The following is a 20,530-nucleotide window of genomic DNA, read 5'->3' on the forward strand; positions in this document are numbered from 1 at the left end:
GTGGCCCTTCCCAGTGTCTCACCTTGGTACAGCTCTCCCCCAAGGGGTTCCCACCTCCTGATCCTGTCCTTCCACACAGCCCAGCAAAAGCTGCCTCAGTTCCCAGCCACTCAGGCAGGTCTCCTGCTGCTCCAACTGTGACAGGACCTGTGCTGGTAAAGGCTGTTTGCAAATTTCATCCACAGTTAGCTTGAGCCTGTATTCAAAAAAAGCCAGTTTCTTTCTCAGTACTCCTTGTCGTGCTGGACATCCTGGCAGGAAACCAGGAGCCAGGACAATGCATACGGCAGACTCAAGGGCACAGTGCCACTTCTCACCAGTTGATGTTCCTTGACCTTGACCAGTGACTACCACAGGACTGTGTCAGTATCTCAGGATAGAAGCAATAAGAGGTAAAACTAGACCCAGGAGACCCTGCTTCTTGCTGATGAATCTTAGCAAAGTGGTGCCTCTCCCCAGGTCCATTAACACTGTTTTTCGCTGGACCCCATAAGGAACATTGCAAACATACTCTCAGCTATGAAAAAAAATAGTGAAATAGCACCAGCATGAGATGATTTCTTCAGATGAGAGCAAAGCAGGGTGAGGTCATTTCAGGAAAAGTCCAGCTGCAGAAAACTGTCATGAAAAGTTCTGTCTCTGAATAGAAAGGAAAGTATGACTGTAACAGTTCCCAAGAGGGGGGACTGAGGAGGCTGCAAAGAGATCCTCTACTTTCTTCGCTGTGCTTTCCAATAGTTTGAGATTCCCTTTTTCCATAGGCACAGGCTTCTTAATATTAATAAAGACACATCATCATTTTGTTAAAAGTAAGACACACCCATCAACAGAAAGGCATTGGGCTTATTTATTTTTAAAGATGTACATATTTACTTGAAAGACAGAATGACAGAGTGAGGGAGAGATAGAGTGATCATGTCCATTGCTTTACTCGCCAAATGGCCACTAAAGCCAGATCAAGGCCAGGCTGAAGCCAGCAGCCCATGTTCTTGGGCTGTCATCTGCTGCCTCCAAGATGCATCATCAGGAGGTTAGATTGGAGGTGCAGAACAGCCAGACATCCTTAGGGGAAGTGAGCATGCCTTGTGCAGCTTAACATGTGTCAGAATGTCCACTCTGAAATCAAGCTTACATGGTCAATTGTAAGACTGCCGTTCCTCTTCCAATAAAAATAAGTAAATCTTCTTTTTTAAGACTGCTGTTCCTCTCACCAGATAAACTTGGGGTTGTTTGTAAAAAAAAAAAAAAAAAAGCTTTTGGCACTGGCCAATTTTTTAGAAATATTTGATTATTTATTTTTACTTATTTGAGAGACGGATATACAGTTCCCATATGCTGGTTCACTTCCTAAATGCCCTGCAAGAGTGCCGAACCAGGGACCAAAAGCAGGAGGCGGGAACTTAATCCAGGATTGCCTAGTGGGAGACTAGAAACAAATTCCTTGAACCATCACTTTGCCACTTCTCACGGTCTGCATGAGCAGGAAGTTAAAATGGGAGCAGAGCCAGGACTCGAACCCAGGCACTCTGAGATGGAGTACAGGCTTCCCACGTGGTGCCTTAACTGCTACGATAAACACTTGCCTGAAGAGCTGGCTACATTTTTTTTTTTTAACTTGTGCTACCTATTTTCCTGGTGTGTTTGAAAACATATTTATCAATGTTCTTAGAAGCAGCTGTTCACAAACGGGATCAAAGAAACACAAACCGCATTTCTAATCATTTTATTTCATCCTTTCTAGATCTCATTGGCCTGCCGTGGGTGTGCTTTATATATACAATCATGAGTCTGGCATCCCTGGCTTTTGTTGTCATGTTTATCCCTCAGACGAAGGGACGCTCTTTGGAACAAATATCCGTGGAGCTAGCAAAAGCGTAAGTATTATGTGCACCGATCTCTGAACAATAATTGTTGGCCAAAATGGCAGTTTTTCTCAACACTTGAGCACCAAGACCTGAAATTGTGTTAGGGTGCCTGTTACTGTAACAGCATGTACCAATACTTAATTGCAGTTTCCAGTAAGGGAGTGAAGGAACCATGTTTCCAATTAGTGAGCCTTCTGAAGCTGTTTCAGCAACAGGCCTGGAACCTCTTTCTTCTCTCTAGGAAGTTTGCCCTCTCTGGGGTTTCCTATAGGTTCTGGCATCCCTCATACACCATGCACTTCAGCCCTTCCGTCTCTATCAGACTTATGGGTCTATGAGCTCTGAATACCTGATAAAGCCACAATAAAGGGAAAAACCTCCAGGACAAAATGTCACTATTATTTTAGATATGTTTGATTTAATTCAATTTTAAGAAAGATTTTAAAATTTCATATATGAACAGGAATTTAGAAAAGTGATTAAGTGAACCTCACATGGAAAGACTATTGAAGCAATTTGATTCAGAAGCAGGTCCTGTTAGGCACAGTACACTGTTAACTCACAGTGACACTTGCTACAAATGATGGCCTGGGGGAAGAGGAGAAAGAACTAGGAATGGAGACAGACTTACCAAACTTCCTGGGATGAAATCATTGCCCTTGCAAAGTGTATGATGCTTATTCTTGGGTTTTACTATAATAAAAGGAATGTATTTTTTTTTTGCTAATTTTTCAAGATTTATTTTGCTTATTTTGAAAGGCAGGGAGACAGAGAGAGGTCTTCTATCCACTGGTTCACTCCCTAAATGGCTATAATGGCCAGAGCCGGCTCAGATTGAAGCCAGGAATTTCTTTGGAGTCTCCCATGTGACTGAGGGGCACAAGCACTTGGGCCATCTCGTGCTGCTTTCTCAGGCATGTTAGCAGGGAGCTAGATGGGAAGTGGAGCAATCAGGACTCAAATCTTTGTTCATATGAGATGCCGGCTTTACAGGGGGCAGTTTAACTGGTAAGCCACAGCACTGGCCCTGGAATGTAGGTTTTTACAGTTTTCAAATTTCTTTTAAAAATATTTTTGAGGAGGAGGAGGACATTGTGGTACAGTGGGTTAACTCACCATTTGTAATATTCTGCATCCCATATTGAAGTGCCTCATTCAAGACTTGGCTACCTGCCTCCTATCCAAGTTTATGTAAATGCATGTGGGCAGGTAGTGGATGGTGGTTCAAGTACTTGGATTCCTGCCACCTATGTGAGAGATCTGGATGGAGTTCTTGGTTTTGGCTTGCTCCAGTCCCAGTTGTGGGCATTTGGGAAATGAGTCAATGGATTGAGGATTCTCTCTCTCTCTCTCTCTCTCTCTCTCGTGAGTGCATGCACTCTTGCTCTCATTCTGCTCTTCAAATAAGTAATCTAAAAGTATAAACAGTTTGAAAACACTAAAAATAAATGGTTATAAAAATGGTGGACACACTGATTCTACAGCTTTTATCTGAAGAAAGAATAAACTTGATAAGTGAATTGATGGTACATACACATGTATGTGTATATTTACGTAGTTCAAGCTTTTGATTCTGGTATAATAGGGATGTAGAAAGTAGGAGTGTGGAAAAGCTTCACTCTGTGCCCTTTGTACATTCAAATGGTGGAAAGTTTTTATATGTTTTACTTTATTAAGCAGAAAAGAGTTCCCTTAAATTAAACCATAAGTTAAATATCAAGTTGTATGGTTAAATTTTGATTCAGAAAATCCCTTGCTTGTAAAAGAAGAACATGAAAATAACTCATTTACAAGGAGAGAAAGAATTGTCAGAAAGGCTGGATGTGCCCTTGGCCTGACCTGTGAATTATTACCTGTCCTTACGTAAGTGGAAATCAGGTAGTTGGATTTCTTGGCTGAGCTTTTCTGGACAAGAGTCAGGCTCTTACTTACAACCAGTTGATTTGGATGACAAATGGCTTTAGACCTGGATAATTCAATGCATCCTTCGGGAGGCTGAAAACATTCCTAAGATCCCAACATTCTGGAACCAACCAAGCAACACATGGTGGCTTCAGATTCTCTTGGGCTGCCTTCATTTCCCATTCCTCCCTGCACCTGCATCCTAGCAATTATCTATTGCCGCCTAATAAACCAGCCCTAGTGGACAGGCTTGAAACACCAACCCTTTACCATTTCCACAACTCGTATTCTAGGTTGTTGGTACCTCTGCTCCTTTCACCTGGACCTGGCTATGTGGGCTAGTTGGGCAACCGGACTGGAAGGCCTATGGTGACAAAGGACCTGACCACATAATGGTAGCATGTCCAGTGGGTAGTGGGGTTTCCAATCTCATCCATGTAGCTTGTCCCACTTTGGAAGGCTGGAGAACAATGCTCACACATCAGATGTGTGGTACTGTTCCAGGGCCATGCAAGCAGAAACTGCAAGGCCTTCTGAACGATACGTTCTAGAATTCACACAAGATCACTGCCACTGCTTTCTCTTGCCAGCCCCAGGTCCACAGCCAGTTCAGAGCCAAGGGTCATAGAAATAAACTTTGTCTCTTTGGGGAATAGGGGCAGAAAGTTTCAACAGCCCTTAAACAACCTATTCTTTCTGGAAATTCTTTCAGTCTCTACAAAATAATAGTATTTGCTTCTCCTCCTACTTCACTGATTTTTATCTCCTTATTTCTATGAGAGTATGAGTCAAAAAGTCCACGGAGGAGCTGACATTGTGGCACAATGAATTGAGCTTTTGCCTGTGAAGCCAGTGCTCCAATTTGGATCCAGCCCCCAGGTTACACACCTTGGAAATCAACAGAAGTTGGTTCAAGTCCTTGGGTCCCTAACACCCACCTGAGAAAATCTGATGAGATTCCAGGTTCCTGGTTTTAGCTTGGCCCAGCCCCAGCCCCAGCCACTGCACCCTTGGGAAGTGAACCAGTGGATGAAAGCTCTGTCTCAGTTTGTGTCTCTCATTCCCTCTCTGTCACTCAACCTTTCAAATAAATAGAATACATCTTAAAAAAAATAATAAAATTTATGGAACTAAAAGATAAATTTATTTAGAAGCAAAACATTTTGAAATTCGTGTTTGTTTTTTTCTTTTAAAAATTTTTTATCTTTATTGGAAAGGCAGACTTACAAAGAGAAGGAGAGAAAGGGAGATTTTCTGTCCAACCCCCAAGTGGCTGCAACAGCTGGAGCTGAGCCAGGAGCCAGGAACTTCTTCCAGGTCTCCCACATGGGTGTAGGGAGAGCCATCCTCCTGTGCTTTCCTAGACCATAAGCAGGTAGCAGGATGGGAAGTGAAACAGCCAGAATTCAAACCAAAACCCATTTGAAATGCTGGTTCTGCAAGGTGGGGGATTAGCCTCTTGAGCCACTGGGCCAGGCCCTGAGCTTTCTAGTATGCATTAGTCAAGAACTTTTTGAGGTTCTCTCATATGGATGGATTTCAATTTTTGCCACACAAAAAAAACTAAGTTTGCAAGAACTTTTTGAGGTGCCTTCAGCTTCTCAGCTGCCTTTGGAAACTTGGGCCTACATCATATGCCTTAAGAGTCATGTCAAGTCCTTGAATCCCAAAGTCTCATCCTAGAAAGCAACCTCTCTCTTGAATTTTAAATAGTCACCAATCTCATTGTCTTCTATAATGCCTTAGCTAACACCCACATGCTTTCACTTCCTTAACTAAGTGATGATGTTTCCAAAAGGGCTCTCTGCCACTATGTTTCTTGCGTGACATCTACAGTACCTAGCTTCATACTAATTCCTAGCAGATGGCTCAAAGTATCTGCCGACTGATTTGATAACCTGCGGAAAAGGCTGATGTGGAACTGATGCTGAACTAGCATGTCCAGGGATTGGATCTGAGGGTGAAAAACCTCATGTCCTGCGTAACCACCAACAGGATAAATTGCACAGGTTCTGATCCATAGGCCACCGGATGTGATTTAATCTAAGAACTAAACATGAGGAAATGGAGGCATGTGTGACTTGAGGTCATGCTAGATCATCCCTTCCCCACTACTGTGGGTTTATTTACTCAACGCTTTGTTGACATCTATTATGTGCTAGATACTGGAGTAGGGAAGACCTGAAAACACAGGTGACAAACAAACAAAAAAACCTGGTTTCCTTCATTTGAGGAAGTAGAACAAGTCAAACCAGTACAATACATTGTTGGACAGCTTGCCTGTTTTGGAAGAGTTCATTCTGCAACAGCTCCTGAAGGAGATAATATCAGAGACTGTTTGTGCCTTAGAAGTTGTCTGGGGAAGTAAGGTATGCAGGGAGGAGGGGGGTAGTGTCAGAGGAGAGGAACCTATAATGGCCAGGACACTCCATGGTGTGGTATGACACTACAGATTCTTGTCTGAGGACTGAGAAAAGCCTAGGGGCAAAAGACTGTCATTAAGGGTCCTATCTGGCTTGATAGGGGATTCAGATCTTGCACTGAAGTCAGGGAGTGTATTTCAAGTAACAGCGCAGGGCTACAAAATGACCAAAGTTCAGAAGAAATGCTCTGGCAAAACCAGAGAAAGAAAATAGAGGCGCTGCACAAGAAACTCATGAGGAAGCCATTAGAGGAATCCGACAGGAGGCTGGGAAGCTGAATGTGGTACTGGGATAGAATTCAGAACACTTGGAACTTCACTGGAAAATTCAGCTGCGATAACAAGGGGTACAGGCCGTCTTTGAAGCTTAGAAACCAATGCCGTGTACAATAGTATCATCCACCGGAGTTAGGAAGCAAAAGAGCAGAGCGTCTCAGAGTACTGGGGATGCAGAAGGGCTTGGTTTGTGCAGATCCTGTTTGAGATGCCGACGGATGTGCAAGTGGAAGGAGAAAATAAGGCAAGTGTTTATTGGGGCTTGGAACTTAGAAGGTGATTCTATTTAGGAGACGGAGATTTGGTGTTCAACTCGTGGGTCTGTGAGGTGGATGCAAGGGCATGTTCGTATCTTATGGAGCCTAAGCTTCGGAGGGTCCTGTTTTAGAAAAAATAGAAACTCTACAAGCAGAATTGGGCATGCCACATGGATGTTGGAGGAGTTGCGTAGGTGAGACCTGGCAGTGTGACTTCCACAAGCTTCATGCTAAATCCATCTTGTGTATATGCACTTTTAAATATTATATTTTAAATATTTATTTGAAAGGCAGAGTGACACAGAGAGAGGGAAAGACAGATCTACCTCCTGGTTCACTCTTCAAGTGTTCGTGATAGCCAAACATAGGCCAGGCAGAAGGGCCAGGAGTTACCAACTCCATCCAGGTCTCTCATGCGTGTGGCACTAAACCCGAGTATTTAGGATCGTTTGTTGCCTTCTCGGGTGCGTTAGGAGGAGGAAGCTGGATTAGAAATGTGAAGTAGTCATGATTTGGAACTGAGTACTTTAAAACTAACCTTTGCTCAAAATTATGTGCACAGCACTGGGGGGAAGTAGTGTTGTGTTACATCACTGCCTGAACGAATTACTATATTTGTTTAATGAACTGAAGAAAGGGCCTACTTTACTATCACTCACTGTTGCCGTCTTTAAAAGTTTAACTTGCAAGCAGAATGTTTTGCATGAGTTAAGATTTTACAGCTTTCAAATTCACTTTTTTTATGGGGATTGTAAGAATGCATAAATCGCAAACCAACTAAAAATCTGAAGGCAGACTTAAAGATAGCCAATCTTCCCACATAGCAGGATTCCAGAATAAGCCATTCCTTAAGAACATGACTTGGGAATCTAAAATTCAACAAAACTTACTAGTTAGAATTTGAGTAGGAAAAGAATTTGCCGCAATTGCTAAATTGTGATCGTTGAAATGTTTTTGAAAAAAATCACATTTTTGTTACTTCTGAGTCATGTAATGACTCCAACTTAAATCCAGACACTCTCCAAGAAAGTTACAAACTACAAATTAGGACAAGACCAAAAGCCACAGGAATACCTCCAAACAGACTATAGGAGTCCTGCACAATTTATGGTGAAGAACAAAAATTTTACAGATAATGCCATTGGTGCAGAGAATGATGAAAAATGAGCAGGAAAAACAGCGCTGTATATAAACCTTACTTTGTAGCAGCAGCAGTACCTACTAGGCATATATTATGGGGAAGTCTGGTACAGAGGGCAGAAAGGATGAAAACTCCGTTTCAGAATCTCAGTTAACTTCTACTGATGCAACACTAGAGAGCCAGTGGCTGTTCCTGGCTACAAGCAGCAGGTTGGCAAGGACTTTTAAAATGCAAAGGTAAGCAGACGTAGTTTGTATATTGACCAAACTGCACACAGAGCATTGTGTGTTAGGCTTCCGGGAGAGAAGTGACATAGACAAAAAATAATAATAATATTGATAAGTTATCAAATCAAGTACAGAAATATGGGGCAATGGAAAGTCCATGTAAATTACTGGTACATAGCAGAGGAAATGAACTTGAAGATTAAGGAAGGACACTACTAAGTTAAGGAGTCTAGGAGTTTAGTGATAAATAAAACAATGAATCAACTTGTGCTACCAAGGAAACAGTACTGATGCATAAATTCCAATGAGTTTTTTCCCAAGGCCTAAGAAAGGAAACTGTTTTTTAATATATAATTAACTTCAAATTTAGTGCTGTACATTACTTACTTTTTTCCTTTCACATAGTTGGAGTTGAATTCTTTTATCCCTGTTTCTACAAAGCTGAAAAAACAAATTTTCTTTCTAGGATGTTAGGCTTCTTATAAAATAAGCAGTGATTCTGCTGAGAGGGCAGAACAGATTTCGGCAATAGCATAATTTGAAAATATTTTAATTTGCACTTCTGCCCTGCCCGTCACGCACTCAAAATGGGATGCTCAGTGTATTTGCTATTTCAGCTGCATTTTTATTTGCTCTTTCCCCCAGCTGAAGTGGACACAGAAAAAACAAAGAAGTAATATCATGTAAACATTTTAGTTCTGAACCTTAATTATTCCCCACTTTCAGTAGTTAATTTGATGTGGCCATTCCTTCCTTTGTTCAAATTTCTTTCTTCTAAATATTTGTTGAGCATTTATTATGCACCAATGTAGATGCCATCAGCATGCTGCTCAGCTTGCTGGTTGGATATTAACTGAGGGGTCATTCTTGTGTCTTTTCAATATTTATTTGAGAGAGAGAGACAGGGAGTCTTCCATCCTTGCTTACTGCCCAAATGCCCACAATCTAGCAGGTAAGGCTGAGGCAGGGAGTCCAGAACTACATCTAAGCCTTAATGTGGGTAACTGGTACCCAATCACTTGGGCCATCACCTGCTGCTTCCCAGATCTGCTTAACAGGAAGTTGGAGTCAGATGACACCAGCATCTTAAACACTAGGCTAAATGAATGCTGGGTTACTACTGTGGGCCTGAGGTTATTTACAGACAAAACGCTTCAAAGCTGTGTGAGAAGATACAATCTTCTCTCCTCCTCTCGCTACGGATGGCCTTGACTTCATTGAGAAAGCAGACATAATCAAGAGGGGACTTTCAGCACCTACATCATTAACCCACATAGCAACATTCACATCCAAGTTCGCTAACATCCCCCAGGTGCAATGCAATCACCTGAGCCCTTCCCAGGCCTTCATGCCCCCTCTTCTCCAGCACATTCTTCAACAATTCTCCCTTCTGATTCTTGCATTATTTGTATCTTAAAAGATGTTTTATTTGAAAGACAGATTTCCAGAGGGAAGGAGAGACACAAAGAAAGATATCTTTTATATGCTGGCTCTCTCTTCAAGTGGCCACAATGACCAAAACTGAGCCAATTTGTAGCCAGGAACCTTTGAACTTCTTCCAGGTCTCCCTCATGGGTGGCATTGTCTCAAGGAATTGAACCACCCTCCTCTGCTTTCCCAGGCCATAAGCAGGAAGCTGGATGAGAAATGGAACAGCCGGGACATGAACTGGCACCCATACTGCATGCCGGCACTGCAATGTGGATTAGTCTGTAGAGCCGCTGTGCTGGCCCCACCTTCTTTGCATTTTCACCTCTACTCTACACAAAATCCAGTAGTGACTTTTCCCCCTTTTCCTTTTTAAAGTTCTTCTGGTGCCATTTTTCAACTCCAGCTCTTGCCTTGCTCCGCTTGTTGAGTGCCAAGTTCTTTGGGAAGAGTTGTTTTTACTCAGTTACCAGTTTCTCTGTTATCCCACAAACCTGTTGCAGTGAGTTCTCTGCTGCCTCTTTCCCGAAACTGCTTTTAACATCCCAAGTACCATTATACCTATAAGCCCAGTGGTCAGTTCACATCTCACTAGACTCAGAGATTGAACCAAAGCAGTACTTGATCCTCTGCCTTTGTGGCCTCACCCCTGGCTTTCTCCAACCTTACAGCCTCAGGGTTTTTTCCTTTGACCACTTTTCTGTCACACTCACCAGCCTTGGCCAATGTTAGGGTTTTTGTGCCAGTGACTTCGAAACTTGCCATCTCTAGCTCAGCTCTCGTCTCTATGTGGGACTTTTCTATACTTAACTGCCCACATGTTTCAGTATCTGGCAGAAATTTCAATGTTGGCATGCCCTAAATTGAACCAGTGATATTCCCAAATCCTTCTACTCATGTTTTTTCCCCTCTTAATTTGCGTCAATAGTACCCATTTACTTGTTCTGGCTATTAACCTTGGAGTCTTTCCTGATCCTTTTTCTCTCACACCCCACATTTGATCTGTCTGGAAGTTGTGTTGGTTCTTTGTTCAAAATGAACCTGCTACCTCCAATGCAACCCTAATTTGAATCACCATGGAAGTTTATCCAGTGTCATTGTAACAACCAGATTCCCTGTTCCCAATTTCTCCCTTGTCTTCCTCCAACACAGTCTCTACACAGTGGCCAGAGTAGTGCCTGTAAACACGACCTCTGCTCAAATTATCTGGAGTAAAAGCACCATGACAACCTTAAGCCATGCACCTCCTACCTTCCCTTCCTTTATTGTTACATCCACATGGGCCTTTTGCCACATCCCAAACACAGCAGATACACTGAAGATTCAGGGTTTCTTGCGTCTCCTCAATCTAGAAGCATCTTTCTCCAGACATCCACCTGGCTCATTGCTCTACTCTCTCCGTGCTTCTCCTGTCACCCTACTGAAACCCACATGGTATCATGAGATCCACTTGGAGAGCAGATAGAGAAGGGAAGGAGGCCAAGGACCACGTCCTAGATGATGCCAACATAAAAAGACCCATCAGAGGAGATGGAATATCAGGATAGATTCAAAAGGAGCCAACAGGAAGGCTGGAGAAGGGCCAGCGGAGCAGGGATCACTGAAAGCAAATTAGTGTTAGAGGTTGGGGGTGGGGCTACGCAGCCAGCTACAAATAAGTGACCACAGGCATCAGGTACTTGTCAGTGTACTGGTGGACAGCACACAGACCTGAAGAGGCTGCAGAAGGATGGGAAGCTGTCGACTGCACACCCCCAGCACTCAGTCCTCACTTCCTCTACCGCCCTGTTTAGATCCCTTGTCCATCTCCAGGGTCACCTTTTGGCACGCTCTCTCCTCCATTTCACCATCCCTCTGTTCAGCATTCAGGCAAACAGAAATTCTGAGTACAGTAAAAATAATACAAAAAAAAACACCTCTTAGTGTTTCCCTCCATCTGAAGAGCTAAACGTGGCTGCAGTAAACACAATAATGTTGACCAGTCTGTTTTTAAAACTGAAGAAATCTCATGCAGGTCTGTAGAAGTACCTAATTTCCCTGTTGGCTGGCTTGCTTTTCAAGGTGCTCCCTTCATATTTATATTGTCATGTCTTGGGATGACTACACCTCATTTTCCAGTGCACCAACCACACCACCAAGCGCTAATTTCATTCCAGTTTCCAATAAAATGTCACCTTTGCGGGGGGGGGGGGGTAGCAATCTTTGCAATAACCACCCTAAACCACTTATTTTCCATTTTCCTGCTTACTCTTTGTTTTAGCACTTCTAAACACATCATTTATGTCAACTTGTTGGGGCTCAGCGTGATGGCTCAGCGGCTAAATCTTTGCCTTGCATGCACTGGAATCCCTTTTGGGCTCCAGTTTGTGTTTGGCTGCTGCTCTTCCTATCCAGCTCCTTGCTTGTGGCCTGGAAAAGTAAGAGAGGATGGCCCAAAGCCCTGGGACCCTGCACCCATGTGGCAGAACCAGAGGAAGCACCTGGTTCCAGGTTTTGGATCAGTTCAGTTCCAGCTGTTGCGGCCCCTTGGGAACCAGTGGATGGAAGGTCTTTCTCTTCATCTCTCCTCTGTAAATCTAATTTCCAATAAAAATAAATAGATCTTAAAATAAACACAAGCCTGGCACAGTGGCCTAGTGGTTAGAGTCCTCACCTTGAACTCGCTGGGATCCCATATGGCGCCAGCTCATATCCCTGCAGCTCCACTTCCCACCCAGTTCTCTGTCTGTGGCCAGGGAGCCTGTGGCCTTGGGAACCTGCACCCACGTTGGGGACCGGAAGAAGCTCCTGGCTCCTGACTTCGGATCAGCTTAGCTCCGGCTGCTGCAGTCACTTGGGGAGTGAATCATCAGACAGAAGATCTTCCACTGTGTCTCTCCTCCTCCTCCCCGTATATCTAACTTTCCAATAAAAATAAATCTTAAAAAAAAAAAAATACAACATTGGCCACTTGGGTAAATGAGACAAATGTTGAAATGGGAACAAAGTTCATGGGGTCAGTGTCAGTGTTGCAAACTAAGGCTCCACCTCTGATGCTGGCATCCCACATGGGCACTGGTTCAAGTCCAGGCTGCTCCTTTTCCGATCCAGCTCATGTGCGTGACACAGGAATGGAAGATGGCCCTAGTGCTCGGAGACCCAAAGAAATACAGGGCTCCTGGCTTTGAATTAGCCCAGCTCTGTGCTGCAGCCACTGGGGGAGTGACTCCTCTCTAACTCTGCCTTTCAAATAAAATAAGTAAATCTAAAACAAACAGATGAAAAGATGGCATTCTTAAAAAAAAAAAAAGGTAAAATACTATGTGGCAATATGCTGCTTATTATTACACTACAGTATCCTGTAGTAAAGAATTCATTGCTGCAGATGTGAAGGAAGGATCATGTCGATACAATAAAGGCCTTTCAGTGGAGTTTGAAAAATGGAAAAGTTAACATAGGACTTGGGGTTGGGTTCTGTTTGGAATTTCTCTCTACAGAGACCACCGTAGTTGTGATCTGAGAAGTTCAACTGTCTCGCCCTTTGCGTGGCATTGACCAAAGATCTGTGTGTGGTACACTGAACTTCGTGACACATCAAGACTTTGCAGTAAAATTTTTTTGCCCAGCTAGAACATTCAAATCCCAAGGTGATTCTGAAAATAGCAGCCTGCACATTCTCATTCTAATGTAAACACGGAATGACATCTTCATTAGTGCCTCTTTCTCTTTCAGGAACTTCGTGAAAAACAACATTTGTTTTATGAGTCATCACCAAGAAGAATTAGTGCCAACCCAGCTTCAAAGAGGAAAACCCCAAGAGCAGCTCTTGGGGGTATAAAAGCTGCATGGCAGGGACAGCAAAGCAACTCTCCCAGAGCCCAAATGGCCTGCACACTTTGAAATGCCGACCGTTGAAGAACATGCAAGAGGTCTTTGCACCAGAACATATTTGCCACTTCCACATTTTCTCTTCCGGGGCATGGAGCTAGCTTTAGGGTCTCCTAAAGACATCTCTTAGCTCTCTCTTCCCCACAAGGTAGATGAGGTACAAGATCTTAAGTGATCTCTTTCTCTGAGCACAGAATCAGGTAAAATATATACATATGTATTGTCTGATTCAATAGTTCTTCAATGCCTTCTTCACAGAGCAGCCTTGCTGAGACCGAGTCCTAGCGATGAGCAACCTTGGCTGTTAAGCAACATATGCACGGAGACCAATTGCCCGTGTTACTCTTCAGACATGAGATGTGGGCACAAGCTGAGTTTTTGCCTACTGTAAGACACAACTAGCCCTAGGTCTTGTGTGAAGAACCAGGCCGTACAATGCGGAAGACATAATTGCACATATGTTCTAGATTAGGACAGGATATTAGCAAGGATTTTAGTGATAATAACTAGCTACAGTTCAACAAGTACAGATTATACAGCTTACTTTGTCATGAACTATACCTGAATGCAAATTAATCTGCTTTAATGAATTTTGCAATAAGCAGAAAAAGTAAACATTTTCATTTTTAAAATAGAAAGGACAATTTAACAATCCTGGGACCATATTTATTTAGAAATAGCTGTTAATAAAACATACAGAATCAGACCATTAAATCATCTGTCCAATCCTCTAAGTCAACTAGGTGTAAGTTATTAAATCAAGTCAATAAAAATTCTCTTCAGTTTTTACATTAACTTACAGTAATTTGTAGTTTCCTGAAATTCTTCACAGTCCTCAGGAATAACCTCTACCTCAGGTTATGGCACACAGGCTATAATTAATGCTTTGAGATGACCGCAGACATATTTCCATTATTTTCTGTGATTAAAACTAGATGGCCAGTTTGAATTCTCATCTGTACTACTCCAGTTGAATTTTAATACTTATTGAGGCATTCTACCAAAACAATTTGGACAAGACAGAAAATCTACAATAAAGAATCTTGAACCACTGAAGTTGTCATCTGCTAAATTAGTAATTTATTATAAGGTATGAAAGACACACCAAAAACTTATAACAAACTAACTTCAAAGGAATTGTGAAAAAATTTGATTAGCTTGAAGAAAGAATTCTTGGGCAAAATCCTTTTATTTAGGTTGGAAGCTTCCTCCTGGCCACTGACAAATTTTCACAGTTTGGAATAAAGAGTGCATGACTACTGGAAAGACGGTAAATCTAGTAAAGTAAACAACCTAAGAGTAAGATAAGAGACTTACAAAACTGCTCGTGTCAGTCCTGGCCCTGAAACTCACCAACTTACAGGGGCAACCTGCAAAGAGATCCGTGATGTGAATTCTGTAACAGTACAGTCCATATGCAAGTTGCAGCTTGTATTAGTCTCTGTGTGCAAAGACAAAGCAGAATGTGTCCTGCAAAGGCTCAATTCAAGACACTTGGGAAGTTTTGTCCAAAACCAGTGTACAGTGAGATCTTTCACAAAATCAAGACAGTGATCAGTATCAACTTTCGCTTCTTTGCTAAGCATTACAGATTGTTTAGCAAAACAGTTCCATGTTTTCACTTTAAACTTCAAACACTACAGACAGCACTTGAGCTATTTCTTGGTTTAGCCATTCATTGAAAATGAACAAACAGGATGTAAATTTAGTTGGTTTCTTACTAATTACTTTAACCAGTTTTGTCTTTCATTATCCCCAGTTTATAACTGAACAATTTTGTCTTCAAAATAGTTTTTATACAACACCCACCCACTCCCCAACATCAAATCAAGCTATTTGGCTTTCAGAAATAAAAAGAGGGGCATACTTAAATTTCTATATACATATTCACAGTTTTTATTCATATTTAAAAAACTGACAGTACTTGTGGGAAGCCAGCAGAGAGTATCAGCCTTGTGGATCACTGAACAACTTGCCAGGCAGTGTTCCCCCAAACCCAGTGTTCCCCCAAACCCAGTCCTGGCCAGCCTGTCCTTCCTCCTTTTTCAGATAAAGCACTTCCAATGAGCTGCTCATCCGCCCATAGGCTTCAAGTTACTTGAATACCAAAAATATTACATGATCTGGACTCACGTCTTAGCTCTGTAATAATGCCACCCCCCGCCACATTCCATATTTTTCTGTGAACATGCAAATCAGGAGGTTACTTATTAATTGGAAAATTGTGAAATTTTTAAGTAGCCTGCCTGTGATTTTTTCATTTGACTTTATTTTCTGTGCATAAGATTTCAGTTATCCAACTGGATCTTAAATAAAAGGTAAAAATAAAAGGTCTTAGAAAACCACAATTAAATCTTGCATAAGAATAACATAACTGTTGGCCTTTGCCCCTATTGTTGGAGGAGTGACAAGCAGTGCAGAGAAGAAGCATTCAGAAGGAAAGATAAAAATAAGCATGAAATAATATCTATTACTCAGTGCAGTGCTTAAATTTCCAAGATTTTATATGATAAACTGTACTCTTTATGGAGGTTAAAAATGTTGCAATTTTTTCATAAAGGTTTAAAAATATTTTGGCAATTTAGGTTTTAGAAGATTGCTGTTGGGACACTGGCCTTGGTAAGTTCCTACTGATAAGTGAATCTGACTCTGTTGAGCTTTATTTCCAGGTAAAATTCCCGCTGGTTATACAGTAAACGCCCAAATGGGGCAGTGAAGCCCATCTGTGGCTTGATCCTGTATTACCATTCCAAGATTCATGGGCAAGCCAGGGAGACAGTGTTTAATAAATGTGTCTTACTGTAACTTAAAAGTGGCAATCCCATATATCGAACGGCCATTTTCAGCGGCATTAAGACACAACCAGGAGACAGACATAACTGGCAAAATGGCTTTCAAGTTCAAGGTGAGTCGTATTACTACTGTGGCACAGAGGCAGTTTGTAGGTACTTCCCGTAAAGAGCACAATGTTAGCAACATGTGACAAGGCTCTTAAGATACCTTGGAGCACCAACCCAAGGTTAACAGGCAAGAGTCTCAACCAATTCCATACAACTACAATTGAATCTTTCCAGAACAATCAAGGTACAAATGGAGTACATCCTGTCACAGCTTCTTTCTCGTAACATCTAGTGAAGAGGTTTCTGGTTTTAAAACTACAATCTCTTAGCTTTGAAGTTATTTAACATTTTCTACCATTTTAAATTAACAACATAAACACTGACTTATCTACAAAGTTCTACTCCCACCTCCTAGAGTTTATATACATACTTTTATTTCTAATCTGCAAGAAAAAAAATCTACTTGATATTTGGTAACAGAGCATTGAGACACTATACACACGAGGCATATACATATGTACACAAATACACTTCAAAAAGAAGCCGACACACTTCAGCCAGTCTAAGCTTGCATAGATTAAAAAAAAAAAAAAAGATACAGTTTTTGTTAAGATAAAAAATGGGGAATAAAATTTATAGAATGGATATGAAGAGATCTTTTCCAAACTTTTATTTGTGCACATTCAATTGAAAAAGATAACTTTTACAGGTTCTTTGGTGCCCATATTTAGCATACAAAAATGTAAAAGACTATTCACAAATAAAACACATTAGCTCCAACTGGAAAAAATAACAACAATAAAACAATGTAAGGTAGTGCACACCGTGACAGCTCTGCTTATGAGGACATGAAAATCACTGCGAAAATAAATAGAATGTCCTTTTGTAAAAGCAGCAATGTCATGTCTTGTAAACTTCTTTTTTATATTACAGCAAGTTTTGAAAGAACATCCAAAGGGACTGGAGCTTACACTGTAGCCACGAATGAATCAAAGAGTCTATTTCCTCAATTGCTGTTGGTCCAGTTTCTCTTTTGTTTTGAGTCCAATGTGCAGCAGGTTTTAAAAGGTGCTCAGTTAGATTCACCAAGTGGTGAATTATAAAATTTCTTTCCTGCTTTCAAACACAAATGGGTAAATCTGTTCCACAGCAGTAGCAACAGCCTTTACGTTGGGTCCTGCAACAAACAACGGAGCAAGGGGTGAGGAGAGATACAAAAGGGAATACTGGGAAAAACTGACTTCCCAGAATGGCAAATTAGCAAATAGTTAGAGTTAAGTTAATTGTTGAAAATGTCTACACTTGCACAAGCATCTATAGTCATATGAATGAAGAGAATAATTTATTTTCTGACAATTAAATCTGAAACACAAACTGATGTTTGCTTAGGAGCATCAGAACATACAAAAATTTCAAACAAACAATCATGAAGCAGAATAACAAGCTACTACATGATGTGTATGAAGTGGGGGAATAACGTGGCTGTAGGGAACCACTGTCCTTTGGGTCAGGGTCATCCAGGTTTTGGTTCAACTACCACTGGGGTTCACAGGGACATGGCAGAGTTCAGTAGAATGCAGATAGTTTTAAGCTGTAAGGTCTTAAAAATTAAAACCCACAGATCTCCTACTATTTGGATCTATATGCTTATTATTATTCTGGTCATGTCAGCCTCAATTGTGCCTAAGGTTGTGAAAAATACATGTAACATAACAGATGCCAATAATGACTGAACATTTTGATTAAATGTAACCTCTGTGAGGTTCACAAAAATCGATTCCTCTTGGATATTTTAAACGTTAAGATATTACAAATTAAAAACCACACTATTGGAATATTCACTATAATACTTTTAGTAACTCTAATACGGCAATCTACTTACTTGCTCATGGACAGTATTTTCACATATTAGCTATGATACAACAATGAAAATGAATGATCCACATACAACTGTATGGAACAATATAAAGGAACCTCTCGAAGACAGTCGTGAAGGAGGGAACACAGACATAAAAGCGTCTCTCTAAAGGCTTACAAATGATACCAAAGAGGTAAAACCAATCTATAATGTTTAAAAATCAGGAGACTAGATTCTCCTGAATTAGATGTTATTTCTATCTTGGCAGTTTCCCCCTAACCCCAGATAGAGAAGTTTTATTTGCAAAGTGAAAAAGTGAACACAGAGAGAAGAGAGAGTCCCAACGGGAGAGCCAGGAGATGAGGCGCAGCTCGAAAGAAGCGAGGGAGACACTTGGCAGGGGCATCTTTTGTACCAGTTAATACAATCTGCTTCCAACACCACAGAATACCTGTTACTGTGATACTTCCTGTTGAAAAAATCTGTAATGTAGCTCTTAGAGACTTTATCCGATAGCACACAGCAGGATGAAGTTCAGGTTCATAACTGCATTTTAAAAAGGACATAATTAATACAAATACTTACAGCCTGCTCAGTGATTTCAAACTTGGCTAATTTCTGATTCTTCAAAGACATACCTGGCATGAGGTCTATTGTTCTTTGTGAATTCTGGCAAACGGATTTCAAACGGCATGTTGCACACTGCCAAAACATTAACCACCTTAAAATCTGTAAATATTACCTTTAGGAGAGAAGTAAAACCCAATGAGTTGTTTTGGGGAAAAACAAAACCAAACAAGAAACCTGTTCATCATATAGTAAGTTTTGATTCTTAAAAAATGCCCAAAACTTCTTTAGTTTTATAATCTAAGGGACTTGCATGATGAAAACACTACATGTGGGACCTGCAGAACTTTTAATTCCTTAAGAATTCAAATGGAAAATTTAATTAAAACTACCAGGAATAGAACGAGAATAATGCAGGGTTAATGTAAAGCAGGAACCACCTTCTAAAGTAGATGGAGGGACCTCTATACATCCAGGGGTCATTTGTGTACTTTAACATCACTCATAATCCATACAAAACTATGAACTTAAAAATCAGCCTGCTATATAGATTAACTGACCCTGGAATTCCACCTGCGGAATTCAGGGCCAGACCAAATGTTTTTTGCATTCCTGTCCTAAAGAGCTAGTTGAAACAGTCACTTTAGAATGTCAATAAATACAGACTATGTGTATTGAGTTCCAAACATCATGTATTTTTTCTTATATGCAACAAGAGGACATTTCCCTGAGTTCTAGTAATATGTTTACTTTGTTTCTGAGGATAAGAGTGTGGCTGCCTCACTCCTGCCCCTGGGAAGCAGTGGTTCCCACCACGCGCCCATGCAGGAGTGTTCTTAGCTCCTGGGTTTGATGTACACCATGGAAGAAAACTGGGAGAAATAAATTTGTAAATGGGAGTTCTTTCTAGTAAAGACACAAGCAGTATTTCTAACTAACTGGGATTTCTTTCAAACCTGTCATATCATGGTAAGAAATGTAGCTCCAAGGGTAAAAATAACATTGTCTTAACATTAATAATGTTTAACATTAATAATCTCTATAATGATCTTTGTTTCCACCTCATTGTCTTTTCCAACTTATTCCAAAACGACAGCTCTGGTTGATCTAACTATTCTCTGCCTCAGTGTTTACACAGCAGAGTTGCAGAAAGGCAGAAGACTAAAGCAGCCCCATCATCAAACCAGTCACCCTCCCAGGCTCTCCCCAGCACTGCCCACATCTACCTCACAGAACTCCAGTCGTTAGAAATTCAACTTCCCCTAACAGAAAAGTCTTCCCCAACCAGCCTAGTCCTTTCCTTCACAGTCTGTTTCTCAATTTAATCTGCCATTCACTCACTATTGGGGAAGTAACTCAACAAGACCTTACTTAACATGCAATAATTTTATTCAAAGTTACTCTTTACAAACAACATTTGATAAGGGTGACATGCCAGTAAGAATCCCTTCACATATATGAGAACCCACCATCCAGTGTGTCATATCAATAGGCCTGGACATTGTTAGAATGTTTAATTTATTCTTTTTTTTTTAAAGTATTTACTTTTATTGGAAAGGCAGATCTACAGAGAGAAAGATCACCCATCAGCTAACTCACTCCCCAAGTGGCCACAATGGCTGGAGCTGAGCAGATACAAAGACAGGAACTAAAAGCCTTCTCCAGTTCTCCTAAACCAGCACAGGATCCCAAGGCTTTGGGCCACCCTCTACTGCTTTCCCAGGCCACAAACAGGGAGCTGGATGGGAAGTGGAGCACCCGGGATAGGAACTGGTGCCCACATAGGATGCTGCACTTGAAGGTGGAGGATTAGCCAGTTGAGTCACCATGCCAGGCCCCACCGCAAAAGCAGTTCAATTGTAACGACAGAAGTATTTACA

At 41.3% G+C, this 20,530-nt stretch overlaps 2 protein-coding genes across 3 annotated transcripts in view; one reads left to right on the forward strand and one right to left on the reverse strand.

Annotated features, from left to right (window-relative positions):
- SLC2A12 (solute carrier family 2 member 12) overlaps nt 1-13,936 on the forward strand; it is a 64,092-nt gene extending 50,156 nt beyond the window's left edge. Inside the window, exons 4-5 of the mRNA XM_004587330.2 lie at nt 1,742-1,874; nt 13,230-13,936. Coding sequence (XP_004587387.2) covers nt 1,742-1,874; nt 13,230-13,335 — 239 coding nt within the window. The 3' untranslated portion in view covers nt 13,336-13,936. The remainder of the gene's footprint in view (nt 1-1,741; nt 1,875-13,229) is intronic.
- A 2,944-nt stretch (nt 13,937-16,880) lies between these two features.
- Nucleotides 16,881-20,530, reverse strand: part of TBPL1 (TATA-box binding protein like 1) — a 34,707-nt gene continuing 31,057 nt past the window's right edge. For both annotated transcript variants that reach the window (XM_058673205.1, XM_004587247.4), the window contains exons 5-7: nt 18,722-18,825; nt 18,535-18,629; nt 16,881-17,402 (exon numbers count right to left, since the gene is read on the reverse strand). In XM_058673205.1, coding sequence (XP_058529188.1) covers nt 17,323-17,402; nt 18,535-18,629; nt 18,722-18,825 — 279 coding nt within the window. In that variant the 3' untranslated portion in view covers nt 16,881-17,322. The remainder of the gene's footprint in view (nt 17,403-18,534; nt 18,630-18,721; nt 18,826-20,530) is intronic.

The sequence above is a fragment of the Ochotona princeps genome, chromosome 1 (assembly GCF_030435755.1).
Source record: "Ochotona princeps isolate mOchPri1 chromosome 1, mOchPri1.hap1, whole genome shotgun sequence".
Classification (NCBI taxonomy): domain Eukaryota; kingdom Metazoa; phylum Chordata; class Mammalia; order Lagomorpha; family Ochotonidae; genus Ochotona; species Ochotona princeps.